This window comes from Euphorbia lathyris, chromosome 8 (assembly GCF_963576675.1).
Source record: "Euphorbia lathyris chromosome 8, ddEupLath1.1, whole genome shotgun sequence".
In the NCBI taxonomy this organism is placed as follows: Eukaryota; Viridiplantae; Streptophyta; class Magnoliopsida; order Malpighiales; family Euphorbiaceae; genus Euphorbia; species Euphorbia lathyris.
The window spans coordinates 52,324,188-52,352,118 of record NC_088917.1 but is presented as its reverse complement, the minus strand read 5'-3'; the positions used below and the strand labels follow the sequence as shown (position 1 = coordinate 52,352,118).

Below are 27,931 nucleotides of genomic sequence, written 5' to 3'. Positions count from 1 at the left end.
TTTGTGAACTGTTCACGTGCTTTGTTCGCGAGCAACTCATTAATTCAGTTCATGAAATGAGTTGAAGAAAGTTCTTCCACAACCTATTAATTAATTAAAATATGAATGGATGAAGATTAATTAGTTTTAGTACAATGAAGGAGTTGGATTGGAGGGCATTCCATTTCTAATTAGAGTAAACCCGACTCGAGGTAAACATATTCATTCATTTTTACATTAAGTTTATATTACAGCTTTGTTTACTAATTGTGATTATCCTCAAGTCTTCTCTACAAATTGACTTAGAAATTAGAGCGGGTTCATCGTATAAATTGTCTCCCTTTGACCTTGCTTCTATTCAATTGCAAGTTGACACATGGACTTTTAGGATCCAACCACTTCACATGATAAATGGAGTATATTCTCTAGTGGGACCATTGAAATTTGACATATACCAACTCTATCGTGTATATTTTAGGATGACAGTTCTAGTGAATTAGCACGCCTTCCATATTGGTCCATAGATCTGAGACAGTTATCTTCATTATTACCTGTATTGATTAGTCCATAAATATGTTTTTTTTTATTTATCTGGTATCAACATTCATTGTCAAATATGGTTCTTTATATATATCTGTTATCGACATATTCATTATCAAATTCGAACTGTTTTTTATTTTTTAAGGCGTGGTATAATTATCATATTTTAGCCAAAGATAATAAAAATAATTAAATAGAATAATTATGACAAATAAAGGGATAAAGAAATGGAAGTAGTAGATTTTGTTCTATCAAATTCATCATCAAAGTTTGAATATAACAAAAAAAAATGATGATTAAAGAATAGGCCAAATATAAACATAGTTACAAGTAATTAGAGTTCAAATTTGAGAAATGGAGAATTAAAAATTAACTATAATAGTCTCGTAGTGATTCCTCAAATCATTAAGAACCTCTCCATAATCTCTCATCACCTCTTAGTGTCTCCTTAATTCATTTTTTATTAATAATTTATTATTAAGGAGTCTCTCCTAAATATAACAATAAAAAAAAAGGGCGGCCCGGTCGCATTACGCGTCCCCGCTGAGCGAGGGTCCGGGGAGGGGTCCCACCACAAGGGTGTATTGGGGGCAAGCCTTCCCTTGCCAATTTAATTGGCAAGAGGCCGCTCCTAAGACTCGAACCCGTGACCTCTTAAATATAACAATAATTAATAATTTTAATGATAAACTAATAACAAATAAAAAGTGAATATAAAAAGTATTGTTGAAAATGATAATATTTTAATCACTCTTAAATCACTAATAATAACTATTTATTTATATTATTTTTAATGAGTACACTAACAATCTATTATTTATATTATTCTAACAATCCATTATATTTATAAATGAATTTATATTATTTTTTAAAAAGTACACTAACAATCTCTTAGAAATGCAAAAAAAACTAGAGTTAAGAGTATCTCAATGGAACACGATGACAATCAATGGTCGGAGGTGACTTCACATTGTACAGTGAATTTTAAAACTCGCAACTCCTCTATTTATAGTTATCATGGATTATAATGGATTTGTATGAGTATGAGATAAAATACACATTATATATTTAGTGTTGTTTGATCTTTGCTTAAGTGAAATTCTCTTGGTCTTTTCTTAAAATTGCACCTACTTTGAAGTTAAACTGGAATGCTTTTTGTACATTATTTGACTCAGTTGTGCATCAAATTTATTGTGTTGCTCTTTATTCTTGCTACTGAGATTGCCAAAATCCCATCCATAAACTCATCACAGAAATCAGTAGACAGACAGGTCCTTGGACTCCTCCTTAATATACAGCTGCAATGCAATCACATTGTACAGTTTCGGAGTTAATAGCTTCAAAGTTGTTCTCTCCATTTGGTTGTGTCAAGAATAGAAGTCCAGCACTGATTCTCTATTCTTCTTCATATGCCTCTCCTCTCCTTTGCTGCTATATTTCAGAAATGGACTGATTCACAGCTTGTTATATTATCATTCTTCATTTTGATACCTATAATTGATGTTTAAACATCCACTGCATTGCATTTCAGCTACAACTAAGTAATTGAAGACATCAAGAACCCACAATTTTGCAATTCTATTCTCAAAATTAGACAATAATCAACAATAGACTGCAAAAAATAAAAACAAGCTGACTAGAAACTAACAATAGCAAAACTCCATTACAACTATGGATAAAGCTCTCATTTTTCTTAGGGTACCAAATATTGAATCTTCAGGAGACTAGCTATTACACAAAGCTTAGCTATTCATGTTTTACATTGGATTGGAGTACTATTTTCCCAGAAGTGATTTGATCCACCATATTCCTTTAGTATCCTTAGGACCTTCGTCTCCTTGTGGAGGTGGATCGGTATGTGGAGTCTTATGCAGCTTGCTCACATCATACCCTTCTTCTTTAGCCTTCTCAACCATCTCCTTATAAATCTCTTCATCCATATGATTCTGCCTGCACAATATCTGACCCAACAAAACACAACAAAATTCATCACTATAAATACTTCAACTTTCATAAATATACCCCAATTTTATAAAATTCATTCAACATACCCAAAGATAGCTCCTGCTAGGTTGGCCAATCAAAGCATAGCTATAATCCTGATCAATATACAAGACCCAGTAATCACCAGTGACAGGAATAATGGGTAAAAAAGGAGGAACATAGAATTTAACTTTGAGCTTAGCCTCATCACTATTAGGATCAGCTTTATATGCAGTTCCTTCAATAAACCCTCTTTTACCTGAAGACCATGTCTCATTCAAGACATGGACAGTGCCATCTTCATTTAATGTGTAGGTTGCTCGCGTATTAACTCCATCTTTGGGCTGAAATCTAGATTGAAAGGAAGCTATTTCGTACCATCTTCCCATGTATCGCTTTACATCTAAACACTTCACCACTTCCATTCCCTTCTTCGCTGCCATTTTTTCTGTTTTGATTTGGATTTCTGTAATTAATTGAGGATATGGGTGAGATATATATCCGAGATTTTAGGTGAGACGTGGAAGCCTGTGAGCCTTACATGTTATAGTAAGATGGGAAGTAGGTAGGGGGGTTTCTAGCATCTTCTCATTATGTGATTCCGAAGCAAAAATGCTTGTTAACGAAGAAATGTTTCTTTTTTCTAAATACAATCGAATCAATAGCTTAATGATGTCTCTCTTTCAATTCTTTTATTGAATTTTGACCTAATAAATTCGTCCAAATTACATTAATTCATGTATTTATTTTTAGGAATAAAATTTAAATTATGTACAATGTATTTATATTAAATAAAAAAAAAAATTCTCACTCCGTCTCGTGTGATTTGAATCTATAACCTCCCTAATTATAAGTAAATTCTCAACCATAAGCTAAGAGTTTCATCACAAACCAAAAAAATGAAGGTTGGAACAAAAGTTTAGATTTCTCTTCATCATATTAAAATAATATAAATTTAGGGTTAGACTATACTTATTTTGTTTTTAACAAAATAAGTTTTACTTTGGTTTTTCTACCATTGGATAGTGATGAACTTTGACAAAGTAAGTTCATCCAATGATTGGTAGAAAAAAACAAAGAAAGCATAGAAGGCACCATAAATTTATCTCTATTACTTTCAAGAAAAAATTTATTTTATTTTTACATAATTGAAAATTTAAAGATTTAATTATTATATATTATTCATATAACATTTTAAACAATAATTATGTTTAAAATATTCAACACAATTATAACCAATTTATAAAAATGTCATCAAATAAATCGGTTACATATAAATTAATTATAAATTTTTATTATCAAATTGTCTAAATTATATATTGTGTTCTTAATACAGTCACTAATAACTAGCCAAAAGATATAAATCTGCAATAATTATCAAATCAGTTCATTCAAATATTTCCTCAGGTAGAGGTAACATTAATCTTTTTTGAAAATGTGATGAGGACATTAATCCGTTCATCCCGTCCCATGGGATCGAGTAAGCATTGGAACATTCAAGAGGACCCTATTGTTGAAACACCTTTCCACATGATTTTGATTTGACAAAATTATTTAAGTAAAATTAAATATATTCTAAACACACTAAGTTTAAATACTTTGATTTATTATACTAATGTGTTTGTTCAATGTTGAGTTAAATTGTTTATAAGATATAAAGACTAAAAGGCTTAAAGCCCAAGTCAAACAGATCAAGACCACTCGGCCCGCGTATGCAAAACGCTGCCGTTGTGTACAAAACGCAGCTTAGCAAAAGAAGGATCTAGAAGACCTTCGTTGAACAACTTCGGAACGAAGCTGCTGAGTTGTATCGACAAAGAGTACAAGACAGCAGCTGAGCAAGAACAACTTCCAGACAAAGTATTTCTACTTTGGGTAAAGTTCAGAAGACACAGAAAGCTGTCTAGTTGACCTTACCATAAATGGAGAGACATTCTGCCGGACTGACTAAAAGCTGCTCAGCTCTGATCGAAGACAGAAGATACTTGAATCTGATTGGCCAAGAGCACTGAGCAGGACTGAGTGACAACGACAGGAAGCCGTTTCCCTCCAACGGTTATTTCGAAATTCGAAATGACTGATGCCTCAGACGTCTCTATAAATAGGGCCTTTCAGTTGCTTCATTGCATGCAGAACTTTATCAAGCCATTACGCTGACCAAAATTCTACTCAAAGTTCTGTGAGAAAAAGCAAAGCAAATACTTACACCAAATTCTATATCTTTCATGTAAAAGTCTAGAGTGATTATTCAATCATCTAAGGTGTCTTAGCAATTGTTGTTTAGGACAAATCTTTATCATTTCTAGAGATTAGAAAGGAGAGGTTGAGTACTCGGTTATAGTACTCAGCGAGAGATTAGGAGTGAGTAGAGGTATAGAGGAAGGTACTCTTGTTATACTCAGCTTCTAAGTTGTAAAAGGTTTGATGCTCTACCGTTAAAGAGCTCAGTAGAGAATTCGAAAGCTCGGAACGTGTTCCGGGGACAGGACGTAGGCTTAGAGGCCGAACCTGGATAAATCTGCTGAGTAACATCTCTCTAACCTTAAACTCCTTAATATATATATTGCTTGCTTAAACAAAACTGACCAAGTAAAGAGGTCACGCTGAGTTGTGTTGTATTGAGTATCTGAGTTCAGGAATAGACTCAAGTGCTATCTCCTGACTCAAAGAAAGAAGCTGACTTAGTCACCAGTTGACTAAGCTAGTGTCTTAATTTACTCAGCGCGCTGTGTAATCCTTTTTCAAAGAAAAAGAAGTCAGCCTTAACGTACTAAAATTTTAAATAGTTCCTATCCCCCCCCTTGGAACTAACTTGTTACGTTATAAGGGACCAACAAGTGGTATCAGAGCTTAAAAGCTCACTGTGAAAGGTTTAACTACCTTGAGCTGATCCCCACTATGGCTGAAAATAGCACTCGGTTTCTCCCAGGAAATCTGACAACTCAGATTCTACCTGAGGGTCTGTCCATAACTCGGCCTCCCCTATTCTTCTGGTCTAACTATACCTTCTGGAAGAATAGGATGAAAAATTTCATTCAGGCTACAAATATGAGTGCCTGGCTATCTATAGTCCAAGGCCCATTTGTTCCTGTTGAAACTGTTGATGGCCAAACAGTTGTCAAAGCTGAGGTCAAATGGACAGAAGATGATCTCAAGAAGCTACAAAATCACGCTTCGGCTATAAACATGCTTCATTGTGCGCTAGATGCTGCAGAATATAACAAGATTTCAGGTTGTGAGTCGGCGCAAGAGATCTGGAAGAAGCTGGAGGTCACCTACGAAGGAACCAACAAGGTGAAAGAATCCAAGGTGAACCAGCATATGAGATTGTACGAGCTGTTCGAAATGAACGATGATGAAGGGATCTCAGACATGAATGCAAGATTCACAAACATCATCAACGAGCTCAAGAGACTTGGAAAGATCTTCACTGAGGAAGAACAAGTCAAGAAGATTCTCAGGAGTCTTCCTAAAAGCTGGCAAGCAAAGAAGACAACTGTTGAGGAAGCTCAAGACTTAACCACCTATAAGTATGATGAACTCATCGGCTCACTGCTGACCCATGAGATCTCGATGAAGAATTTCGAGGTAAAGGAAAAGTCTGAAGACAAGAAGCAAAAGTCTCTTGTCATGAAAGCTGACTCCACTGATGGGAGCTCAACAGACGATGAAGAGATGGCTATGTTTACCAGAAAGATGAAAAGGCTGTTCAAAAAGAATGACAAATATTCTAAGAAGCCTTATAAGAAGTTTGATAAGTACAAAGCTGACTCCAGCGACAGCAAGTACAAGAAGGACAGCTCAAAGCCCATAACCTGCTTTGAATGTCATCAAACTGGCCATATCAAGTCAAGATGTCCCTCGCTGAGGAAAGAAAGAAAGAACGGCAAGAAGGCAATGGTGGCAACCTGGAGTGATAGTGATGATTCATCATCATCTGAAGCTGATGCCACTGAGTCAACGAAGATTTGTTTCATGGCTGACGAACTTGCTGAGCCATGTGTTTCTGAGCATGCTGACCCTTCCATTGCATCTGACGATGAGGAACATTCAACTGAGGTAATATCACTACCTTTGCTCAGAAATGAAATGGTTAATGCCCTGAGTGATCTCTACACACTTGTTAAAAAGTGTAATAAAAAGGTTAGAGCACTCAGCAGGCGATGTGACGAGGTTGAGGAGGTAAAACTGAGTGACCTTCGATACCTTCTTCAGGACAACTCAGATTTGCATAGTAACATTGGAATTATGCAAAAGCTTATTTCTGAGGTCCAATCAGATTCTAAGAAACTGAGAAAGGACGTCACATCTATTCAGAACCAACTAAAGGTTCCAAACAAAAGAAATATTCCTCTGAATACTCAGTACCGAAGTACTGGTCAGCAGAGATGGAATCCTCAGCGGAATGTCTAGTGTGACTTCTGTGGGAAGAAAGGACACACCACAAAGGTGTGCTGGCATGCTCAGCACTGGGGTGCTGACCAGTCAGTGAGATATCCTAAACAGAAAGTCAGTTGTGACTTCTGTGGAAATAATGGCCATATTGTCCAAGTATGTCGCCATAAAATAAAATATGATGCTTTACCTGTTGAACCTAATAAGCAAGGACCCAAAAAGAATTGGGTACCTAAAAGCAACTAGTTACATTGCAGGTAAGCCTGAGGTGTGCTGAGAAGTAAAAAATGTGGTATATTGACAGCACATGCTCAAGGCATATGACTGGTGATGAAACTCAGTTCATCACATTTGAGCGTAAACGAGGAGGAAGCGTAAGTTTTGGAGACAACAAAAAGGGTAAGATAGTAGGGTCAGGAACCGTTGGAGGTAATCCTACTATTGAGTCTGTCTCCCTAGTCAGCGGACTCAAATATAACTTACTCAGCGTAGCTCAGCTATGTGATAATGGGAGAAAAGTTATATTTGATGACACTGGATGTAAAATATTCGAGGGTAAGACTAATGAGTTAATCTTAACTGCCCCTCGCATTGATAATGTCTTCATGCTAAACTTAGAGAAAAAGTTTTCAAAAACTGTATGCTTAGTATCAAAGGAAGAAAATTCCTGGCTATGGCACAGGAGACTTGGTTATGTAAGCATGGACCTCCTGGCCAAATTAGCAAGAAAGCAATTGGTTGAGGGACTGCTAGAACTTAAATTTGAAAAAGATCAACTATGCCACGCTTGCCAAGCTGGAAAACAAACCAAACAATCTTTTCATAGCAAAAACATTGTCTCAACTAAGCGTCCATTAGAGTTACTACACTTGGATCTCTTTGGTCCAGTCCAGCCGCTGAGTCTGGGTGGAAGAAGATTTTCCTTGGTCATTGTAGATGACTTTTCTCGGTACACTTGGATCATCTTGCTGAGTAACAAGGATGAGACCTTTGAGACATTTTCAAATTTGGTTAGAAACCTTGAAAATGATAAAGACCTAAAATTGGCTCACATCCGAAGTGATAATGGTGGAGAATTAAAAAACCAACAGTTTGTTGAATTCTGTGAAGCCAGCGGCATTGACCATAATTTTTCTGCTCCTATGACGCCTCAACAAAATGGGGTTGTTGAAAGGAAGAACAGAACCTTGGTTGAAATAGCCAGGACAATGCTGAGTGAGCATAGGCTTCCAAAATACTTTTGGGGAGAAGCTGTTAACACAGCGTGCTATATTCTTAATAGGGCTCTTGTTAGACCTATACTAAAGAAAACCCCCTACGAACTTTGGAAAGGACGAAAGCCCAACATTGGATACTTTCGAGCCTTTGGCTGTAAATGTTTTATTTTAAACACCAAAGATAGCTTAGCTAAGTTTGACTCAAAAGCTGATGAGGCTATCTTTTTAGGCTACGCAACAAACAGCAAAGCATACAGAGTTTTCAATAAACGAACTCAAGTCTTAGAAGAGTCAGTACATGTTGAGTTCGACGAAACTAACCCTGCAGGAAGATATCTGCCGCTGACCGAGGATGATCCACACTCAGTACCCGCTGATCAAGATACAGCTGATGAGTCACTACCTCAAGGGCTGACCAAAGGTAAAAGTGAACCTCAAATTGTTTTCACTGACCAGTCTACACCTGCAGAGATTGTTGAAACACAGACAGCACAAGACATCAATCTACCAAAGGAGATAAGGATACCAAGAGGACACTCAGAGAGTGATATTCTTGATGCCGCTGAGAATACCCTGATGACAAGAAACCAACTCAGGAGATACCTCAGCAATGTAGCCTTCGTCTCAGTTCAGGAACCAAAGAACTTCGTTGATGCTGAGCACGATGAATTATGGATGAGCGCAATGCAAGAGGAACTTGATCAATTCAGAAGAAACGATGTATGGGAGTTAGTGCCACATCCAAGGAGTCAGAAGACCATTGGAACAAGATGGGTCTTCCGCAACAAGCTGGATGAACAAGGAAATGTAGTCAGGAACAAAGCAAGGCTTGTAGCTCAGGGCTACAGTCAGCAAGAAGGTATTGACTACGATGAGACCTTTGCCCCAGTGGCAAGGCTAGAGGCTATTAGAATGTTATGCGCTTATGCAAGTTATATGAACTTTAAGCTGTTTCAAATGGATGTTAAGAGTGCATTCCTTAATGGAGTTATAAACGAGGAAGTTTATGTTAATCAACCTCTAGGGTTTGAGGATCCTAAATTCCCAAACCACGTTTATAAACTCAAAAAGGCTCTGTACGGCCTCAAGCAAGCACCACGTGCTTGGTATGAGAGGCTGACCAGTTTCCTGCTGACTAGAAACTATGTCAGAGGCAAAGCTGATACAACCTTATTCATTAAGAGAAAGGGTAAAGATATCCTGCTGGCTCAAATATATGTTGATGATATTATTTTCGGTGCTACTAATGAGTCAATGTGCAAGGAATTTAGCAAGCAAATGCAGACTGGGTTTGAAATGTCAATGATGGGAGAACTCAACTTCTTCCTTGGACTTCAAATCAAACAAGGGAAAAATGGAATCTTAATCAGTCAAGCTAAATATGCCAAGGAGATATTGAAGAAATATGATCTTGAAAATTGCAAGCCAATATCTAATCCTATGGGCACTGACACTGTCCTTTGTGCTGACGAGAATGGTAAGTCGGTAGACAGCAAATTGTATCGAGGTATGATAGGCTCTCTACTTTACTTAACAGCGAGTAGACCGGACATTCAGTTCTCAGTATGCTACTGTGCTAGATATCAATCTAACCCTAAGGAATCTTATTACATAGCTGTAAAAAGAATCCTTAGATATTTGCAAAGCTCAGTGAACGCAGGTTTATGGTATCCCAACACTCATGATTTTACACTCGTTGGATACACTGACGCTGACTATGGACAAGACAAGCTTGAACGGAAAAGCACCTCTAGAGGATGCCACTTCCTAGGAAGTTGTCTTGTATCCTGGTTCAGCAAGAAGCAGGCGTCAGTAGCCTTGTCTACCACTGAAGCTGAGTACATTGCTGCTGGACACTGTGTTGCTCAAGTCCTATGGATTAAGCAACAGCTTGAAAACTATGGTGTTCAAACAAAGACAATTGAGGTCAAATGTGACAACAAAAGTGCAATTGATCTATCAAAGAACCCAATTCAGCATAGTAGGATGAAGCATGTCAGCATCAGACATCACTTCATTAGAGACCATGTACTCTAGGGTGAGATAAAACTGACCTATGTCCCAACGGATGAGCAGCTAGCGGATATCTTCACAAAGCCACTGGCTCGTGAGCAGTTCAGCATACTGAGAGAAGCCATTGGTATGTTTAATCCTCTTCAGTAAATTCCAGCTCTTAATATATATTCATGCTGAGTGAATTACCATGCTGAATGACTTATGCTATTACTTGCTGAGTGGATAGAAGTATGCTGAGTATTTAATGCTAAATGAATGAATATCATATACTGAGCAAATATTGGCACCGAGTAGTTATCTCAAACCAAGAAATCAATTACTTAATTCATCCGTTTGTGAAAAACTGACCACTCAGAATATAAAACGTTTAGAATTCAAAACGCTGAGTATAAGATCCGTTGTATTTATTGCTAAAGCACGCGAATAGCCACCTAGGATGACGTATGCGCCGAATATGTCATAAAAGCCTGGATCATTGTCGGTTGACAATCCCAAGGTAAAACTGACACATGGATTCGATAAGATCCACCTTTCACAGCTATAAATAATGGGAAAATCCCCATTTTTATCTCTTTACACTTACCGAATTCTCTAGCATAAGCACTTTCTCTCTAAAAACTCTCAAAACTTCCAAACCCCTCTCTGAAACTATGACTAAGATTTCAGTGAACATCTCCGGTGCCGGTCACCCTAAGACCAGTTCCGATGAACCTTCCAGGCACTCTACTCCGCCTGGAACGATTGAGGCCACTACACCAAGCAAAGGCAAAGCTGGCCAAGCCACCTCCTCTAAAGGAAAGTCGACCAAAGTCAGAACCTATTCTAAGGTCTTCGAAAACGTTAGAGAGTGGAAGATTGACCACTCAAGGTGGTTCTCTGAGGCTTTCGTAGAAACCGAGCAACCATTTTGTGAATGGATATCGAAGAATGGGTGGACTGAGCTGTTCTCAATCAGAGATCCAACTTACCCTGACTTAGTAAGGGAATTCTACCATAATCCGAGGGTTGCTGACGATAACCAGGACTACCTAGCAACTGTGGTAAAAGAGAAAACAATTTTTGTCAATCCTACCTACCTTGCCAACTTGCTGAAACTGAAGAATGAAGGAACAAAACTGAGGAGGACTGGTGATCATGAAGGAACTGGGTACTCTGCCACCTTTTGCAAGCCCGCTGGCCACTCTGGAGAAATCTCCAGTTCCTCAATGGGCCAGAATCAAAAGATGGCACACTACCTGCTGACCAATTATATATTCCCAAAGATAAATTGCACCAGCTCAGCAACCAACTTTGAGCAATGCTTCATATGGCATATGCTGACCTACAAGCCCATCAACATGCAAGTTTTCTTAATTGTCGGCTTCCAAAGGAGCACTGGAACTCTAAGGCTGGGCTCACTCATTACCAGAATCCTCATAGACCATCAGATTGACCTATCCGAGGAAACTAAGGCCCAAGGCTCTGAGATCACAGCTGCTGCGCTGTGTGCCCTGAAGTTTAACCAACCGATTAAGAAAGCCAAAGGTGGTGATCAGCCTGCTGAGGAGACTGTCCCAAAGAAGGACATAAGAACAAAGGCTCCAGCTGCCCGTAAAAGGAAAGCTGTTGGGACTCCTTCAAAAGATGCTGAGTCTCCGGCCAAGAAGCTGAAGTCAGTTGCTCAAAAAGGTCAGGAGAGACCTAAGTCAGCTGAGAAGAGAAGCAGGCAAGATGAGCCTGATACAGAAGAAAGAATGGATACTGATGAGCAACCTCTGAAGAAGAAGAAGTCTTCAGAACTGACCCCTATTGATGTTATCCCCACTGACTTCCTTGTTCCTGGTGATTCTCACTTCACACAATGTCAGGGAACTGAAGCTGAGCATCAAGAAGACGATGTGCAACTGGATGATCACTTCATCACACAGGTTGAAGAAGAGCTAGAAGAAGAGGAAGGGAATGATCAACAGGAGGAAGAAGAAAGTGGTCAGGATGACACTGAGGAGACTGCCAGTGAAGAGGAAACTGTTAACCCAACTAATACTGAGTTGGCTGCAGATGAAGAACAAGAACAAACTGACCAGCTCAATGCTGATCAAGAAGAAATTAATTCTCCTCACTCAGTAGAGTCTATCCCAGCTGACACTACACCTCCTCGAAGAAGAAGACTAGTAAATGCAAGTCAAACAACTGTCATTGACCTTCCTGTCCAGAAGCCGGCCAAAGACCCTTCTACACTTAAGCTAAAATTTTTTAGCAAACAAACTTCTTCTTCTCTGCCAACTTCTCTTGAAAAGCAAGCCTCTGTTTCTTCACCACAGGAACAAGCCGACTTGAATGCTTCTGCCAACCCTACAAGCCAAACCGAGCAAGTTCTCGATAATGTTGCTGCTCCAAGCACTGTGCTGACTTAGGAAATTTCTGCCCCTGTCAGCACTGAACCCATTCCGCTTACTTCTGCACAAACAATCATTCCTGTCGATCAATCATCTCTATAAGAGAACCAAGTGCAGATTGAAAACCCCCTTCCAGTCACTGACCATGTCGTCACGGAGAAAAATTCAACTCCTCCATCAACTGGTCACACTGAGGAAACTCGGCAACCTGATGAAGGATCACTCAGCTATCTGCATGCCACCGAGTCTGGTAGACAACTCATCAACTCGGTGCAGTCATTAATCAAAAATCTTCATCAAAATGCTGAACCCTCTGCTGGGTCTACCAACAATGAGTCAACTCAGCTGTCCCAAGTCACTCAGCTTTTGAATGAAGTTAAAGGACTAAAGGATCAGCTAAGTGATATGATCTCAATTCAATCACAACAGCCCAAGCAGGACTCAATAACGAAGCTGGCTGAGCTCCAACTGACAACGGTTCAACATCTCAACACTCTTCAGGGACAATTCCAGACCTTGTCAGCTGCGAACACTCAATATGCAACTTCTGCTGAAGTTAAGATGCTCTTTGACCAGCTTCACACTGAGCAAAACAAGACCAATGATCAGCTGGCTTCCTACTCTCAATGCTCGGTGGAGCAAATTAGCGAAGCAGTTCGTTTACTGAACTTGAATAAGCAAGAGATGGACACTGACCAAATGAAGTAGAATGAGATACTGGTCACTACCCAAAAGACTTTCACCCATGTGCGTCATTACAATATCCAGCGTCAATATTATGACTCAGCCTTGCTGAAGACATTTCATCAAGTTTTTACTGCACTGTCAGATACAATTACTTGGGTGGGTAAGTCTCAAGCCTACATACTGAGCATGCTCAGCGCAGCTGAACTCGGTATACCTCAAGAGGTATTGGATGAAGGCATTGTTGTCTTCGACGGCATAATGAAAGTGCCGACAAGCTTAAGGAGTTGTCCGCCACACTGACCAACGCGGTCTTAACCGACTCCTTTAGAATTCCTCCTCCTCCCGATGCTGACAAAACGGGGGAGAAAGAACAAGCTAGAACTCAGCAGGAGGCTGCTAGAAGTAGTCAGTCTAAGCATAAGAAGAAGAAATAGAAATAGGCTAACTCAGTCTTGTTCTTTACTTTGTAGTTTCTATGTTTCTTTTTGCTTATCTTTTTGCTGAATATGCTGACTACTTTATTTCAATACAATACTTGCATCTTTTATCCAAACTTGAGTTATTTTATATGATGCTGAGTATTATGTTATTATGTATCTTCAAATACATCAACTGTGTTTACTGTTTATAATACTTGTTGATTGTATCCTATGCTGATAAAATGTTTGACACTATCTTGTATGTTTATAAAACACTGTCTCATAAGACCCATTGAACAATAAAATGCTCAGCGCTCTCTGAATGTTAAATCTTCCGCTTAACTCTGAGTAAAATAGAATATATTCCTTGAGCTGACCTATATCTGAAAACTGACCTTAGACTTACTCGATTAAACCTTAAAATGTTTAGAGTAAAACTAAGTCAGTAGCTCAACCCTGACGGGGGAGTCTGCTAAGTAATATTAGGTCAACTATCATGGGGGAGCTCAACACTGAGTTCTTCGCTGAATAGTTTTGCCAACATCAAAATGGGGGAGTTTGTTGAAACACCTTTCCACATGATTTTGATTTGACAAAATTATTTAAGTAAAATTAAATATATTCTAAACACACTAAGTTTAAATGCTTTGATTTATTATACTAATGTGTTTGTTCAATGTTGAGTTAAATTGTTTATAAGACATAAAGACTAAAAGGCTTAAAGCCCAATACGGAAGTCAAAGCCCAAGTCAAACAGATCAAGACCACTCGGCCCGCGTATGCAAAACGCTGCCGTTGTGTACAAAACGCAGCTTAGCAAAAGAAGGATCTAGAAGACCTTCGTTGAACAACTTCGGAATGAAGCTGCTGAGTTGTATCGACAAAGAGTACAAGACAGCAGCTGAGCAAGAACAACTTCCAGACAAAGTATTTCTACTTTGGGTAAAGTTCAGAAGACACAGAAAGCTGTCTAGTTGACCTTACCATAAATGGAGAGACATTCTGCCGGACTGACTAAAAGCTGCTCAGCTCTGATCGAAGACAGAAGATACTTGAATCTGATTGGCCAAGAGCACTGAGCAGGACTGAGTGACAACGACAGGAAGCCGTTTCCCTCCAACGGTTATTTCGAAATTCGAAATGACTGATGCCTCAGACGTCTCTATAAATAGGGCCTTTCAGTTGCTTCATTGCATGCAGAACTTTATCAAGCCATTACGCTGACCAAAATTCTACTCAAAGTTCTGTGAGAAAAAGCAAAGCAAATGCTTACACCAAATTCTATATCTTTCGTGTAAAAGTCTAGAGTGATTATTCAATCATCTAAGGTGTCTTAGCAATTGTTGTTTAGGACAAATCTTTATCATTTCTAGAGATTAGAAAGGAGAGGCTGAGTACTCGGTTATAGTACTCAGTGAGAGATTAGGAGTGAGTAGAGGTATAGAGGAAGGTACTCTTGTTATACTCAGCTTCTAAGTTGTAAAAGGTTTGATGCTCTACCGTTAAAGAGCTTAGTAGAGAATTCGAAAGCTCGGAACGTGTTCCGGGGACAGGACGTAGGCTTAGAGGCCGAACCTGGATAAATCTGCTGAGTAACATCTCTCTAACCTTAAACTCCTTAATATATATATTGCTTGCTTAAACAAAACTGACCAAGTAAAGAGGTCACGCTGAGTTGTGTTGTATTGAGTATCTGAGTTCAGGAATAGACTCAAGTGCTATCTCCTAACTCAAAGAAAGAAGCTGACTTAGTCACCAGTTGACTAAGCTAGTGTCTTAATTTACTCAGCGCGCTGTGTAATCCTTTTTCAAAGAAAAAGAAGTCATCCTTAACGTACTAAAATTTTAAATAGTTCCTATCCCCCCCCCCCCCTTGGAACTAACTTGTTACGTTATAAGGGACCAACACCTATAAGGTTTCGAACGAGTCAGCATGCCTCGGAATAGTGAGATCACCAAACCTATGTCGGAGGTCCCAAGTCTAAAAGGGCCACAAACTGAATAAAGAAGTAATAGGGCTCATACGACGTGTCATGTTATTGACATATGTCGTGTGGGAGGCATCACATCCATGAAGGATAATGATATCTCAATGGAATATGACCCACACGACGTGTGCTTCGAAAGGGAGTTGTAAAGAGAAAGAAAAGAACCCCCCACACGACGTGTGGATGGAAAGATTAGCTCCTGTATCTTTTTTGTTAATTTACACGACGTGTGGCTTATTCAACATGTCGTATGGCTCATCTGGGTTTCAACCTACACGACGTGTCAAACACACAACGTGCCTTGTGTTCAAACTTCGCCAGCAAGTTCTACAAATTCCGCATTAAGTTCTATTTGCTATTTTGCCACTACTTATTTCATGTTTTTCAATTTAGTCTAATTACTAGCTTGCCATTAGATTATTGTAACTATTTTACTCCTAATGCTTTAAGTTATGTTAGTGGTGCATTATAGAGTATTATGTCATTTCTATCCTTGTAGAGGTATAAAGACCTCAATCTTTGTAAAGGATGTAACTTTTATGAATTAAATACATTTTCTCCATTGGAGGCTAAGATTTCAAACCTTCTTAAGTAAATTTCCTTAGCTAGAGAAGAGTTACTTATTTATTAGTTTAAGATTTAAAACTATCAACATCGATTCGAATCCGTATCAAAATGTTAGATGTAAATTTGTACAATTTTTTACATCAGGGGTAAATTTAGACTTCCAAAAAACGATATAATCACACCATTTTTCACGAATACACTTGGATCAATGAGACACTCTCGCTTTCAAATGTAACCGTCGGAGCTAGTGCTCCAATCAAAAGAGGTTTTAAATCCCATGCACATTTTGACCCACATCTTACGTCGTGATTAGCACAATCACATGTGTAGCTTTTGTAACTGTTATTGACTTGTCCATTAAATGATTGTCATGTGGTTCTCTACTCACATTGAGAGAACACAACCTAGGTCTTCTATAAATACAAGGTACACATTACTCAAAAAGTACTCAATTCATTCTATTTGCTAACTTAAGTTAACATACTACTTAATATATCCTTTCTTATCAGTGACATAAGCATCAGAGAGGGGTTACCGATTTCTGACCCCTCTTTGACCACTATCTTATCTTAGACACCTTAATGACTCATCAAGTTTAGTTTAGATTCCCTCATATAAAATTGGTGCAGAGAACATGAATCTGAACAAATTTATGCCATAACCCAACTAAACATCTCCATAATTCCACCAATTTCTGACATTTCTTCTCAGACAACTAGGAATCGGGGTCTAGTGGATGCAAGTGACAATATTATAGAGCATCTCCTAATTACCCTGACGTTATATCAATAAATAAGGGCCTATTTAGGCTTTCTGGATTATGAACAACGAAGGTTCATAGATGGAATAACACAGAAGCTCATCTATAACACATGTTCAATCCACGAATCGATGAACATCCTCTAAGCTAAACATGCAACACAAATAAAGGTTGCTTGTAAAGAGTTAAATGAGGCAAATGAAGCAAACAAATATACAGACAAGCACGATTTCATTGCATGTTCTACCGGACATCACATCCTTTGCACCTACCATGAAATAGATATCCACAAACTTCCACCATGATCCAATTCAAGAAAGGTCAATGGACTGAGAGTTTGAAACTTATCCATATAAAGAGATAACCCGCAATCAGCCATAAAGGGAAAAAAGAACAAAAAAAAAAAAACTAAGAAAATACCTACTAAATCTACCATTATAGACCAATCAAAAAATTTATCGAATAAAGAAAAAAAAGAATGAGTTTATTTTTTGGCTAAAAATCCGGAACAAACCCTTAAAACCTGGATGAAGAAGATGAAAGTTTCTTGAGAACCTCTTGGAGATTGTATACAAGAAATTATACTATTATTTTAACAAGTCGCAATCTTAGCCTAACCGTTTAACACGTATCGCCTATCATATAAATTGGAAACTTTCTCGGTTTTAGGCAATCTATTATTGCTATTATTATGCCTCTCAATCTTAAAAGGTTTTCAATACCTTGAAAGATGGCTTCTATTAACATGCCAGATGTTATTTTCGATTAGGTGATGGGTGTATGAAATCAGACCTTACTACTCGTATCGAATTTTAAGGGTGAGTGCTGACTTAACATTTTGCCTTGGTTTAGTAGGAAGAGAAATCTTCTATATCATCACTTGCGAGTTCTCGAGCAAGAAATTTGGGTCTTATTTTGTTTATATCACTTGCTTATTGGATGAATAAGAATATTAATTCTACTCTAAATAGGATCAATTAAATCCTATATAAAAGCTTATAAGTGTTCAAGATATGCAGAAAATTATCGTTATTAATACTTTCATTGTACAAATTTTTAATTGTTAACCATCTAATTTGTTAAGTCAATTGTCTAACTTTATTATCTGAGCCTTCAAGACGACTAATCGTCCTCTTATTTTACAAGTCATTATATTTTTAATAGATTTAGTTTATAACTTTTAGATTTTTGGTAATTTTGTAATTTTTTATTTTATAATTTTTTCAAATTAACAATATATGAAGGCCATAGGCCCATAACAATGAAATTTGCCAAATTTTCAAAGAAAAAATTACACAGAAATTCATCTTTTAAAAACTATTTATAACTATATTAAATCATAATTTTAAATTTTGTATTTTTAATAAAATCTAAGGATTAGAATTTATAAATCAAAAGTCGTAGAATTTTTTAATTATGATGTAAAATCATAATATATAGAAAATAATGATATATTAAGAATTAATTTTGATAATATGATATAGTTGTAATTTTATACTTAATTATGATATTCATGTATATGATTCGGGATTTGATTTTTTGGGTGTTTTTTTCTGGTAAATAGTTAGTTAAATGTAAATAACTTTGGAGTTTAATCCATTTACAGACCGAATTGAGAAAGATTAGATAAGGTGAAGCTGGGGAAAGGTAAAACCAGTATAACTGCCCCGTACCATCAATGAGTTATGAGTCCACATTAGATCTCTCACTCGCCATATCCGAAGAGAGAAGGAAAGTGAGACTCTTTTCTTAGATTGTTAGAATTAAAGATTTAGATCAACCCACCCCCCTAAAACAATGTCTAGGAGATCAGGCGCTTGCTTGAGATGTTGTTTGGTTATATTTGCTGTTATTTCAGCTCTCGCTGTTGCTGGTCCTTCTCTTTACTGGAGATTTAAGAAATCTATGGGTCTTTCGCCTTCCAAATCTTCTTGTCCTCCTTGCATCTGCGATTGCCCTCCTCCTTTGTCTCTTCTTAAGATTGCTCCTGGTATGTATCTCGGTTGTTTTCTCTCTTCACTTTGATTCATTATGTCTTATTTTCACTGCAATTTTGAGATACTCATTTCATCAATTTGTTGTTTTTTTTAATATATTTCTGTTTGTTTGTAATGTTGGATTCTTTGGTCGAAGTGAAATTATTTGGTTACCGATGTTTTGATCTGTTTATTTATTAAAGTCTCAATTTGAGCTCTATGTAACTAAAAGCTGCTTGGTTTTTGCGTTCTGATGTAGTTTAGCTTTCCAAATCTATTTTTCATATCTGAAAAGGATAACAACTTTTTAGTTCCACTGTTCATTGAAACAGTGAGATCTAGTCTTGTTCTTTTTTTTTTTTTTTTTTTTTAAATCATTACTTGCTTGTGATATAATTTGATGACCCCAATTAAGCTTGCAGCTGTTTTCCCTTTAACTGAAAGATATATCATTCGCTTGGACAGTAAATGTAAATAACCATATTCTGGGTGGACTCCATCCCTGCAGAAAGTAATGCTTGAATGGCCAAAGATTGAATCTTTTCAACCTGTTTCTTAGAAATCTATCAGAGAATCTGTTTTACTATCCAAGAACCCTTGATACTTGCCTCTTTTTAAATGCATTAGCTATAGTTTCTTTTATAAGCTCTTGATGAAATTATGTGATGTATTTGGAAGTCTTGTTGCAACATTAACATAATTGACTAGAGATGGAGATCTCAACTAATGAAAGGTTCTAATTAGGTTTTTTTAGTGATCTCCACATCCAAAGTCCCATCAAATCTTCTTTGTTCCGCTTGTGCTTTCAGAAAATATCTAGACTAACTTGAAGATGAATTTAAATCGCACAGACTTGTAAAAAATGACCATTGCAGTGTTGATACTATCATCTTATTTCTAATGCTATTTGACCTTAATATGCTTCATTACTGTTGCAACTGTGGTTGGTTATAACCTTTGCGCATCATAGCCGCATGCACATATTTTTGGTAGCTTATTTAACAAATCCAAAAAAGTTAATCACCAGCATCCCAGTCTCAATTAATTCAAATCTCAGGCCTGTCCTGCATCCACAGGTACCTTAATGGGAGACCTCTTTTACTTACCTTCTACTTTGACATTTATCTTCTGCTTTATCGATTGCAGTATGGTCCATCAATTGTCGAGCTGGTTTTGTTACTCTTTTATTCATTAATTTCACTTCTTGCTTCTACTTCATGCCATGATTGGTAAATTTATATTGGATGGTGAAACTCAATACTAATGGTTCCTACCTTGAAATGTTGATACAGAGCTCTTGGGAATGTAATGAGAAATTGATCTTCATAGAGATAACTTATCTATTGTAGGATTTACACCCTTGGGAGCCATCACTTTGAATTTCCAATCTATTGCAATTTGCAAACAATATGTTTTGACTACATCTTATGATTATTGAGCCCTGTGTTGTAAATTATTATAATTTAGAGTTGGTCTATGCTCTTAATTATTCTTGATAAACGTATTATGTGCTGCATTCAATGATGCTGCAATTGTTTTAATTGTTAACTTTGGCTGTTATGATACTTATACTAATTGAATCTTTCTTTAGGAGTGGAATAAGACTCAAGATGATTATGATTGTCTCTTTTTCTACTTCCCCTTTTTATTGGCATTTATCCAACGGGATATTACTTTTAGATGAAAGGTTAGGCATAAGATTGGGAATAATCTCCAGGGACCTTAATCGTTTCTTCAGTGTAAACTTTCTTTTGACAATTGATCCGAGATCTAACTTTTCAGCAATTCTAATGTTTTTGGGATATTTCTTTTTTTTTTTTTAAAAATAAAATTATCTCGGTGGAGTGAAGCAACTTCACGAAGGCTGAAGTGTCTAAGAATTTGAACTTGCTTTTGGCATCGTTTTTTAAATCCTACTGCAAAGCAAATCCGTGATAACAACCCATCTGTTCACTGAACTTCTTTACAATACCTTTTTATTTCTTGTTGGTGAGAATTATGCATCTGTTCATGTTGAACGTATGCTTCTTTACTGTTGGTGATGATAGCATGAGTGCTTGTCAAGCTTTTTATGTGGTTTTCATCTTATAATATCTGTTGCTAGTAGGATGGACTACTTAGAGTTTTTTTTTTTTTTTTTATTATTGTTATTCGCTTCTGTATTTATCAGCTCATGCTTTCTACATGGAGTTTGAGTTTTTTTTTTTATTATTATTATTGTTATTATTATGCTAATTTATATTGTTTTGATTTTGTATTTTGGTTTGCAGGGTTGGCCAATCTCTCAGTCTCAGGTTAGAACTTATTCTCTCAATTTGTGTTTCCAAGTAATATGACAGAGTAGTTGCATAGACATAATTTGAACTAGATGCTCGCTCTAGTTGACAAGGTTCACATAACATAAGCATTCTGTAGCAGAAAGTGGAGCCTGTTTTATCATTAATAGTAAATCATGGTTTAAAAAAATGGATTATCTTATCTATGCTTGGATAAGCTTGTTGACTAGTTTCAGAAAACGTATGATATGGCAGATTGTGGAAGTAATGACCCGGAACTTAAAAGGGAGATGGAGAAGCAGTTTGTTGATCTTTTAACAGAAGAGTTGAAATTGCAAGAGGCAGTTGCTGAAGAACATTCGCATCATATGAATGTGACATTTGGTGAAGCAAAGAGAGTGGCTTCCCAATACCAAAGAGAAGCAGAAAAATGTAATGCAGCTACAGAAACATGCGAAGAAGCAAGAGAGCATGCAGAGGCCTTGATGATTAGGGAGAGAAAAGTTACAACGTTGTGGGAGCGACGGGCTCGCCAAATGGGTTGGGAAGGAGAGTAGTTAACTAGTTTTTGCTTCATTGATTTGAACTAATGAAAATGGTATTTATGGAGAATGCAACCAAAATGATTGTCTTCTCTTCTCTTCTCTTCTCTCTCTCAACCGCGGTTTTTACTTGTAATTGACATGTTATAGATCCATCTTTCATACAGCAACATTATTCACATATGGTAATACAAATTATCTTCACTTTTGGATCCTGGTCTCATGTTTTACTAAAGGTCTAATCCATTCTAGCTTATGAAATATCAATTGTCCCTTAAGTTTTTTAGAACATCCTTTTACCTTATAATTGGAACAAGAAGAAAAGATTTTAGATAAGTTGAAACAGGAAATGATTTATAAGTCTATAGGTCATTTTGAAGCAAGTTCAATAATAAAGGAGTCGGTTGGCTTTTTTTTGAACATGTATACGTGGGTTAGATATTCATTTCGTCAGGTTTAATGACTAATTTATTATTTAATTGTTTATTTTCTATGAAATACTTCACGTGCTTTTTAGTCGGGGCTTCTACCATTACCATAAGTGTATAAATCTGAATATTTTATTTCATTCCTTTCAATTTCTTTCTCTTGTTAACTCTGTCATACACATTGAAAATCAAAGGAACAAATAAGAAAATTAATGAACAAACGGTTGAATTAGTCCTTAAAGTTAGGTATAAAAGGTCAATTTAACCCAAATTAATCTTTAGGTATCAACTTAGTCTTTATAATTACGTGAATAGTTAAATTAACCTATAATCAAATCAGCCCTAAAATTTAATAATTTAATCATGTTTACATTTTAATACTTAAAATATATTTTTTCTACTTAAAAACTATTAAGGACTGAATTGATACCCAAAGTTTGATTTGGACTAAATTGACCCTTCGTGCCAACTTTGAGGGTCAATTTAAACATTTATTCGAAAATCAATATTGGAAACTAAAAATGAAAATGAATGTTGGTGATATGCGAATAGTTGGTCCGAAACAATGTAGTTGCATATTGATGAAATGTGATATCCAATACATTGAATGTGATTCACATTTAGGTGTCTGTATCGCATTTCTATGTTTACAATTTAGGTGTTTGTACCGCATTTCAATGTTTACGGTTTAGGTGTTTGTATCACATTTCTAAGTCTGGAAACCACCGAAATGGATCAGTCCTCCTTCGTTTTCTATCTTCGTCATCTGCCTCATAGATACTTGATGGGACATTGTCAACTCGTACACTTGTTTCAGTACCAACTTTATCAATGGGTTGTGTCTGAGGTACAAATGTATCTCCAACATCAACATAAGTACCCCACGTATCTCCAACATCACCATGTTCGGCGTTATAAGTACCCCATATATCTTCATGTGTCATTTGATCAACAATTGGATCACTACTTTCAAAGTCTGACATATAGTTTGGATGTGCATTGTCTTGCAGAAGGTTACTCGTCTCAACATTCTTTTCCTTACAACATCATGGAAATTGTGCATCTATTGTTTGGCGTATGAAATCAACATATAGTGGCATCATATGACTCAGATTCAGCGAACAATAGTCTATGAAGCATTACACATCATTTGGTAACACGGATCTAAATACATAAATCAATTTCTGCTTCAGATTTGTAAAAAAAAATGTGAAATAATGGTACTAACTACTAAGAAGTTTTTTTTGTTTTTTTTTTTGAGGAAACACTCGAAGCTTTCATTATAGCATAGAACTAAAATCTGAAAACAGAACAGACTCCAAGAGATGCGGAATAACAAAAGAAATAAATGGATTAGTATTGGAACAAGCACTTCTAGCTAGAGTATGAGCTGCTTTATTCGCTAACCTTGGACAACAAAAAAAACACTTTAAAATCAGTTTAGACACCAATTGAGTATCCAAATATGGTAAAAAGAAGGCGACATTCAATTGAGAAATAGGAAACACCAAATAATAATATTGTCGTCTCCTCCTCCATCCAAATTTTTGTTAGGAAATGAGATAAACAAGAGAGGGTATTTCTGACAAATTATCCAAAACAAAGCTATGACAGGAAAGTGTGGAACCCACATTACACAATAATAATAAGTCCACCGCCACCAAATTGACTTTCCTTCCTCAAACTCAAACAAAGTGCAAAAGCGGTCAAATAAAAATGTGATTTTTCACGCGCTTCCTTTCATGACTTTCAAAGTTGATGCCCTCTGGATTTCTTTTTACTTTTAATTTTTGTTTTTATAATGTTTGAACAAATTATTATTATTATTATTATTATTTTATTAGTATTTCAGATCTTACACCAATTAAAGATACCAACTTGGCCGGGTTTCGATCTAATCCATTCCTCATTAAGCAGATAGATCCAGAAAACTGTCATAAAAGAAAAAGCTTTTTTCTGTGTTTTTGGGGTCTCATCAAAGCTTGAGTCTTTATTATGTTTTCATGATTTTTCTTTGAAGCTTCTTCGACTAAAAGTGGGATATTCAATTTCTATATTTATCAAATCAAATATTTGGATTTTGTCTATTAATGGAAAATTCAAGAGGCAGAAGAGTCGATAAGAGGGGTTATGAGCAGACTGTTGAAGATGATTCTGATCATTTGCCTGATTCAAAGAAGCCAAAGATGCCAGCTTTAGCAAGGTTCGTCTTTCTATGCTCCATTTTTTATGGTTTATTTTACTAATTAACCATCACATTGACTTTCCAAAACTTGGTTTCAATTTGAACTACCTCACCTGGATCGGTTTCTTATAAATGTCTCATCTACTTGTGAATGCTAAAAACCTTTCATGCTTATGCTTCTGGATCTCTTCTCCATACTAGTTGAAATCACAGTTTCACTATTTCAACTATAAATTTCGTGACATGACACATTGTTAATAGATTAGACATCCGGATAGGGCCTCTAGTTGCTTAAAGAGTGACTAATCAACCTCAAATTAGGATCATAGTGCAGTGCAATGTTAGAATTAGGCATGATTTCAGACTCAAACTGCCAGAATTTAGGGTATGTTAATGATGATCCTAATTCAATTCAAGTTCAAGCCTAGTCTTCAAATTACACTTGGAATCGTGTTTTGAGCTCCCAGAAAGAGTCTTTTCAATTTGATGTAATTGCTTACTTATTTTCATTTTCTTTTGCCTCATCTAGTATTTTGTGCAAGTGTTGTGCTGCGTCTGGAGTTCATGAGTCCATTTGAATGATGTATGAATTAATCTATATGCAGTGTTATTGTGGAAGCATTGAAGGTGGATAGTTTGCAAAGACTTTGCTCATCTTTGGAGCCTTTGTTCCGCAGAATTGTGAGTCATAAATTCTGGTTTTCTTGTACCTTATATCGAATCGATCTGGGATGTAACTAAGTGACAAAAAATAGAGGTTTTTATTGTATGAGATCTTCAATAGGGTATATATATGCTTCTGTTTATTTACTTTTTTGTATTACATGTATGTCATCTAGAAATAGCTCGGTGAAAGTTATGGATAATATTCAATCTTATTTTTGTTCCAGAAGTTGCTCCTTATATGAGTTTGAAATCGTAAATGGATACACAGGTTAGCGAAGAAGTGGAGCGCGCTTTGACAAAAATGGGTCATGCTAAATTGGCTGCAAGGTAAGTTTGCTAACAGTTGATGTCCAGTTGCATACGAACAATAATTATATCTTTCTCAATCGATGACTGATTAGTCTGATGATGAGAATAAGCTTGTTAGTGAAGCAAAGAAAGTGAGAAAGTATAATACTTTGTAAATATTTCTATGTAGCATTCTATATCACGAAATATTTGACATTGCGTATTCAATTTATCCTGGCAGATCACCTCAAAAGATACAAGGACCTGAAGGAAAAAATTTACAACTTCATTTCAGAACAAGGATGCCTCCACATCTATTCACAGGTGGGAAGGTCGATGGGGAGCAAGGAGCAGCCATTCATGTTGTCCTGATTGATGCTACCTCAGGTTGCGTTGTGCAAACCGGACCAGAATCAGGAGCCAAACTGAATGTAGTGGTCCTTGAAGGTGACTTCAATGAGGAAGCTGAGGAAGATTGGACGTTAGAACACTTTGAAAGTCATGAGGTGAAAGAGCGAGAAGGGAAGAGGCCTCTGCTGACCGGGGAACTACAGGTGACTCTCAAAGAAGGGGTAGGAACTCTTGGAGATCTTACTTTCACTGATAATTCTAGCTGGATAAGGAGCAGAAAATTCAGGCTTGGTGTTAAGGTTGGACCTGGATATTGTGAAGGTATTCGCGTTCGTGAGGCTAAAACAGAGGCATTTGCTGTTAAGGATCATCGAGGAGAATGTGAGTTTTCTAGAGATTATTGTTTGTGACTCATAAGCTAACCGCTGTTCACTAGTATCTACTTGAGAAGGATGACTATGATACCATGTTATGGAACCAATTGAACTAAAAGCTTGAGCTGATAGTTAAAGGTCCACTTCATATTAATATCTAACACTTACCAACATTTCCCGTGTAATTTGCAGTATACAAGAAACACTACCCGCCAGCTTTACATGATGAAGTTTGGAGATTGGACAGAATAGCTAAGGATGGAGCTCTTCACAAAAAATTGGTGAAGTCTCACGTAGTAACAGTTGAAGATTTTCTCCGCCTTCTTGTCAGGGATCAACAAAAATTGAGAAATGTACTTATCTGCTCTTGCTTTGCTAGCAATTCCTCAGAAACATATTCCTTCCACTTCATATTAATTCTTTCTGTATTGATATTATCACATTTCTGTTTTTGACAATATAGATCCTAGGAAGCGGAATGTCCAATAGAATGTGGGAGAATACTGTGGAGCATGCTAAGACATGTGTACTGGGAGGAAAGCTTTACGTTTACTATGCAGATGCTCTTCATAGCACCGGTGTTGTTTTCAACCATATTTATGAACTCGGCGGCCTTATTTTTGATGGCCAGTTCCTCTCCTTGGAATCTCTGAACCACAATCAAAAGGTTGGTTTGCAGCGTTCAGAAATTCTGGATACATGACATATAGTTAGCATATCGGACATTTAGATATATGTTCCTCTTCAGATGCAAACAATTTGTTGGGAGGAAATTCCAAATCATTGAGCTCTTGTTTATATGTTCAAGAAACCTTAATGTCTAATCAGCGTCCTATTAAATCTGCTTCTATTGCTGGAGTCTCATTGTACCATGTCTCAGTTACTTTAGTTTACAGCTTGTGCTGGTACTTTATGTTCTTTCACTTGGCACGGCTTTGGTTGGATGAGCTCCCGAATTTTTGAATTTTTGCATTATCCATCCATCCATCCATCAGTAGAATTAAAATAACTGATTTATGTTGTATTTTATCTGCAGATAACAGTTGATTCTCTAGTGAAACAAGCATATGAGAATTGGCATCAAGTGGTTGAATATGACAGCAAAGTCTTAAGCTCCCTTACTGGTAGTAAGAATGGAAAAGGAACTAGAGTTGCACCAGTATTACACAACTACGAGACGAATCACTATATTACGAGTAACCAGAGTAGGGAGCAGCAGCAGCAGTATATCTCATCACAACCAGTTCCAAGTACCCAAAATGTAAATAACCACCCATTAGCTCCTCAGTTGATTGAGTTTCCGTTCATTAGGTCTGAACATGAAACAACTATGCCGCAAGCATCAATACATGGGGGCATGGATATGATGCAGATAGGAACTCCAGGAGTTGGAGGTGCATATTATTCAGGAGACTGGAGTAGGCCAAGAAGTGGGCAGGGATTAGAAGACTTTTTCTCAGAAGAAATCCGGGTGAGAAGTTCGGAAATGTTAGAGAGTGATGACATGCAGAGACTGCTAAAAACATTTAATATGGGAATGGGGAATGGTATTAACCATTCTGATGAAGCTTGTTACTCATACAGCATACAAGCATATGAACCTTCTCAGGTTCATCAAGGATTTGTGCAGGAACGCGGTAGGGGATCGGGAAAAGCTGTTGTAGGATGGTTGAAACTGAAAGCAGCTTTGAGATGGGGTATATTTGTAAGGAAGAGAGCTGCAGAGAGAAGAGCTCAGCTAGTTGAGCTTGATTAAGATCAATGTTTAAATCTAATTTCACCTTACTGATGTTGTAGATGCATTTGAAATTTTCACTTCTTTTGATTGTTTCAAGACAAGAATGAGTTTTTTTTATTATTATTATTATTTGTAAATGGGATGCATCAAATAATTTATGATAGTTTAAATGATTTTGCTG

The 27,931-nt window shown here is 36.9% G+C and overlaps 3 protein-coding genes across 4 annotated transcripts; 2 read left to right on the top strand and 1 right to left on the bottom strand.

The window, feature by feature from the left end:
* Window positions 1-2,076: 2,076 nt before the first annotated feature.
* On the bottom strand, window positions 2,077-3,018 carry LOC136203300 (temperature-induced lipocalin-1-like). The gene is made up of 2 exons (XM_065994421.1): window positions 2,571-3,018; window positions 2,077-2,480 (listed from the first exon to the last, which is right to left on the bottom strand). Exons 1-2 carry the CDS (start codon window positions 2,943-2,945, stop codon window positions 2,295-2,297), a joined length of 561 nt encoding a protein of 186 aa, XP_065850493.1. The 5' UTR covers window positions 2,946-3,018; the 3' UTR covers window positions 2,077-2,294.
* Window positions 3,019-18,581: 15,563 nt separating this feature from the next.
* On the top strand, window positions 18,582-21,935 carry LOC136202930 (uncharacterized). The gene is made up of 3 exons (XM_065993927.1): window positions 18,582-18,916; window positions 21,173-21,196; window positions 21,434-21,935. Exons 1-3 carry the CDS (start codon window positions 18,724-18,726, stop codon window positions 21,733-21,735), a joined length of 519 nt encoding a protein of 172 aa, XP_065849999.1. The 5' UTR covers window positions 18,582-18,723; the 3' UTR covers window positions 21,736-21,935.
* Window positions 21,936-23,889: 1,954 nt separating this feature from the next.
* On the top strand, window positions 23,890-27,887 carry LOC136203344 (calmodulin-binding protein 60 E-like). 2 transcript variants are annotated; one of them, XM_065994470.1, is made up of 7 exons: window positions 23,890-24,351; window positions 24,939-25,014; window positions 25,268-25,326; window positions 25,529-26,019; window positions 26,205-26,365; window positions 26,476-26,679; window positions 27,049-27,887. In XM_065994470.1, exons 1-7 carry the CDS (start codon window positions 24,239-24,241, stop codon window positions 27,766-27,768), a joined length of 1,824 nt encoding a protein of 607 aa, XP_065850542.1. In that variant the 5' UTR covers window positions 23,890-24,238; the 3' UTR covers window positions 27,769-27,887. The 2 variants fall into 2 exon arrangements, with proteins under 2 accessions (XP_065850542.1, XP_065850543.1); XM_065994471.1 differs by lacking the exon at window positions 24,939-25,014 and having other exon boundaries at window positions 24,233-24,351.
* The last annotated feature ends 44 nt before the right edge of the window (window positions 27,888-27,931 follow it).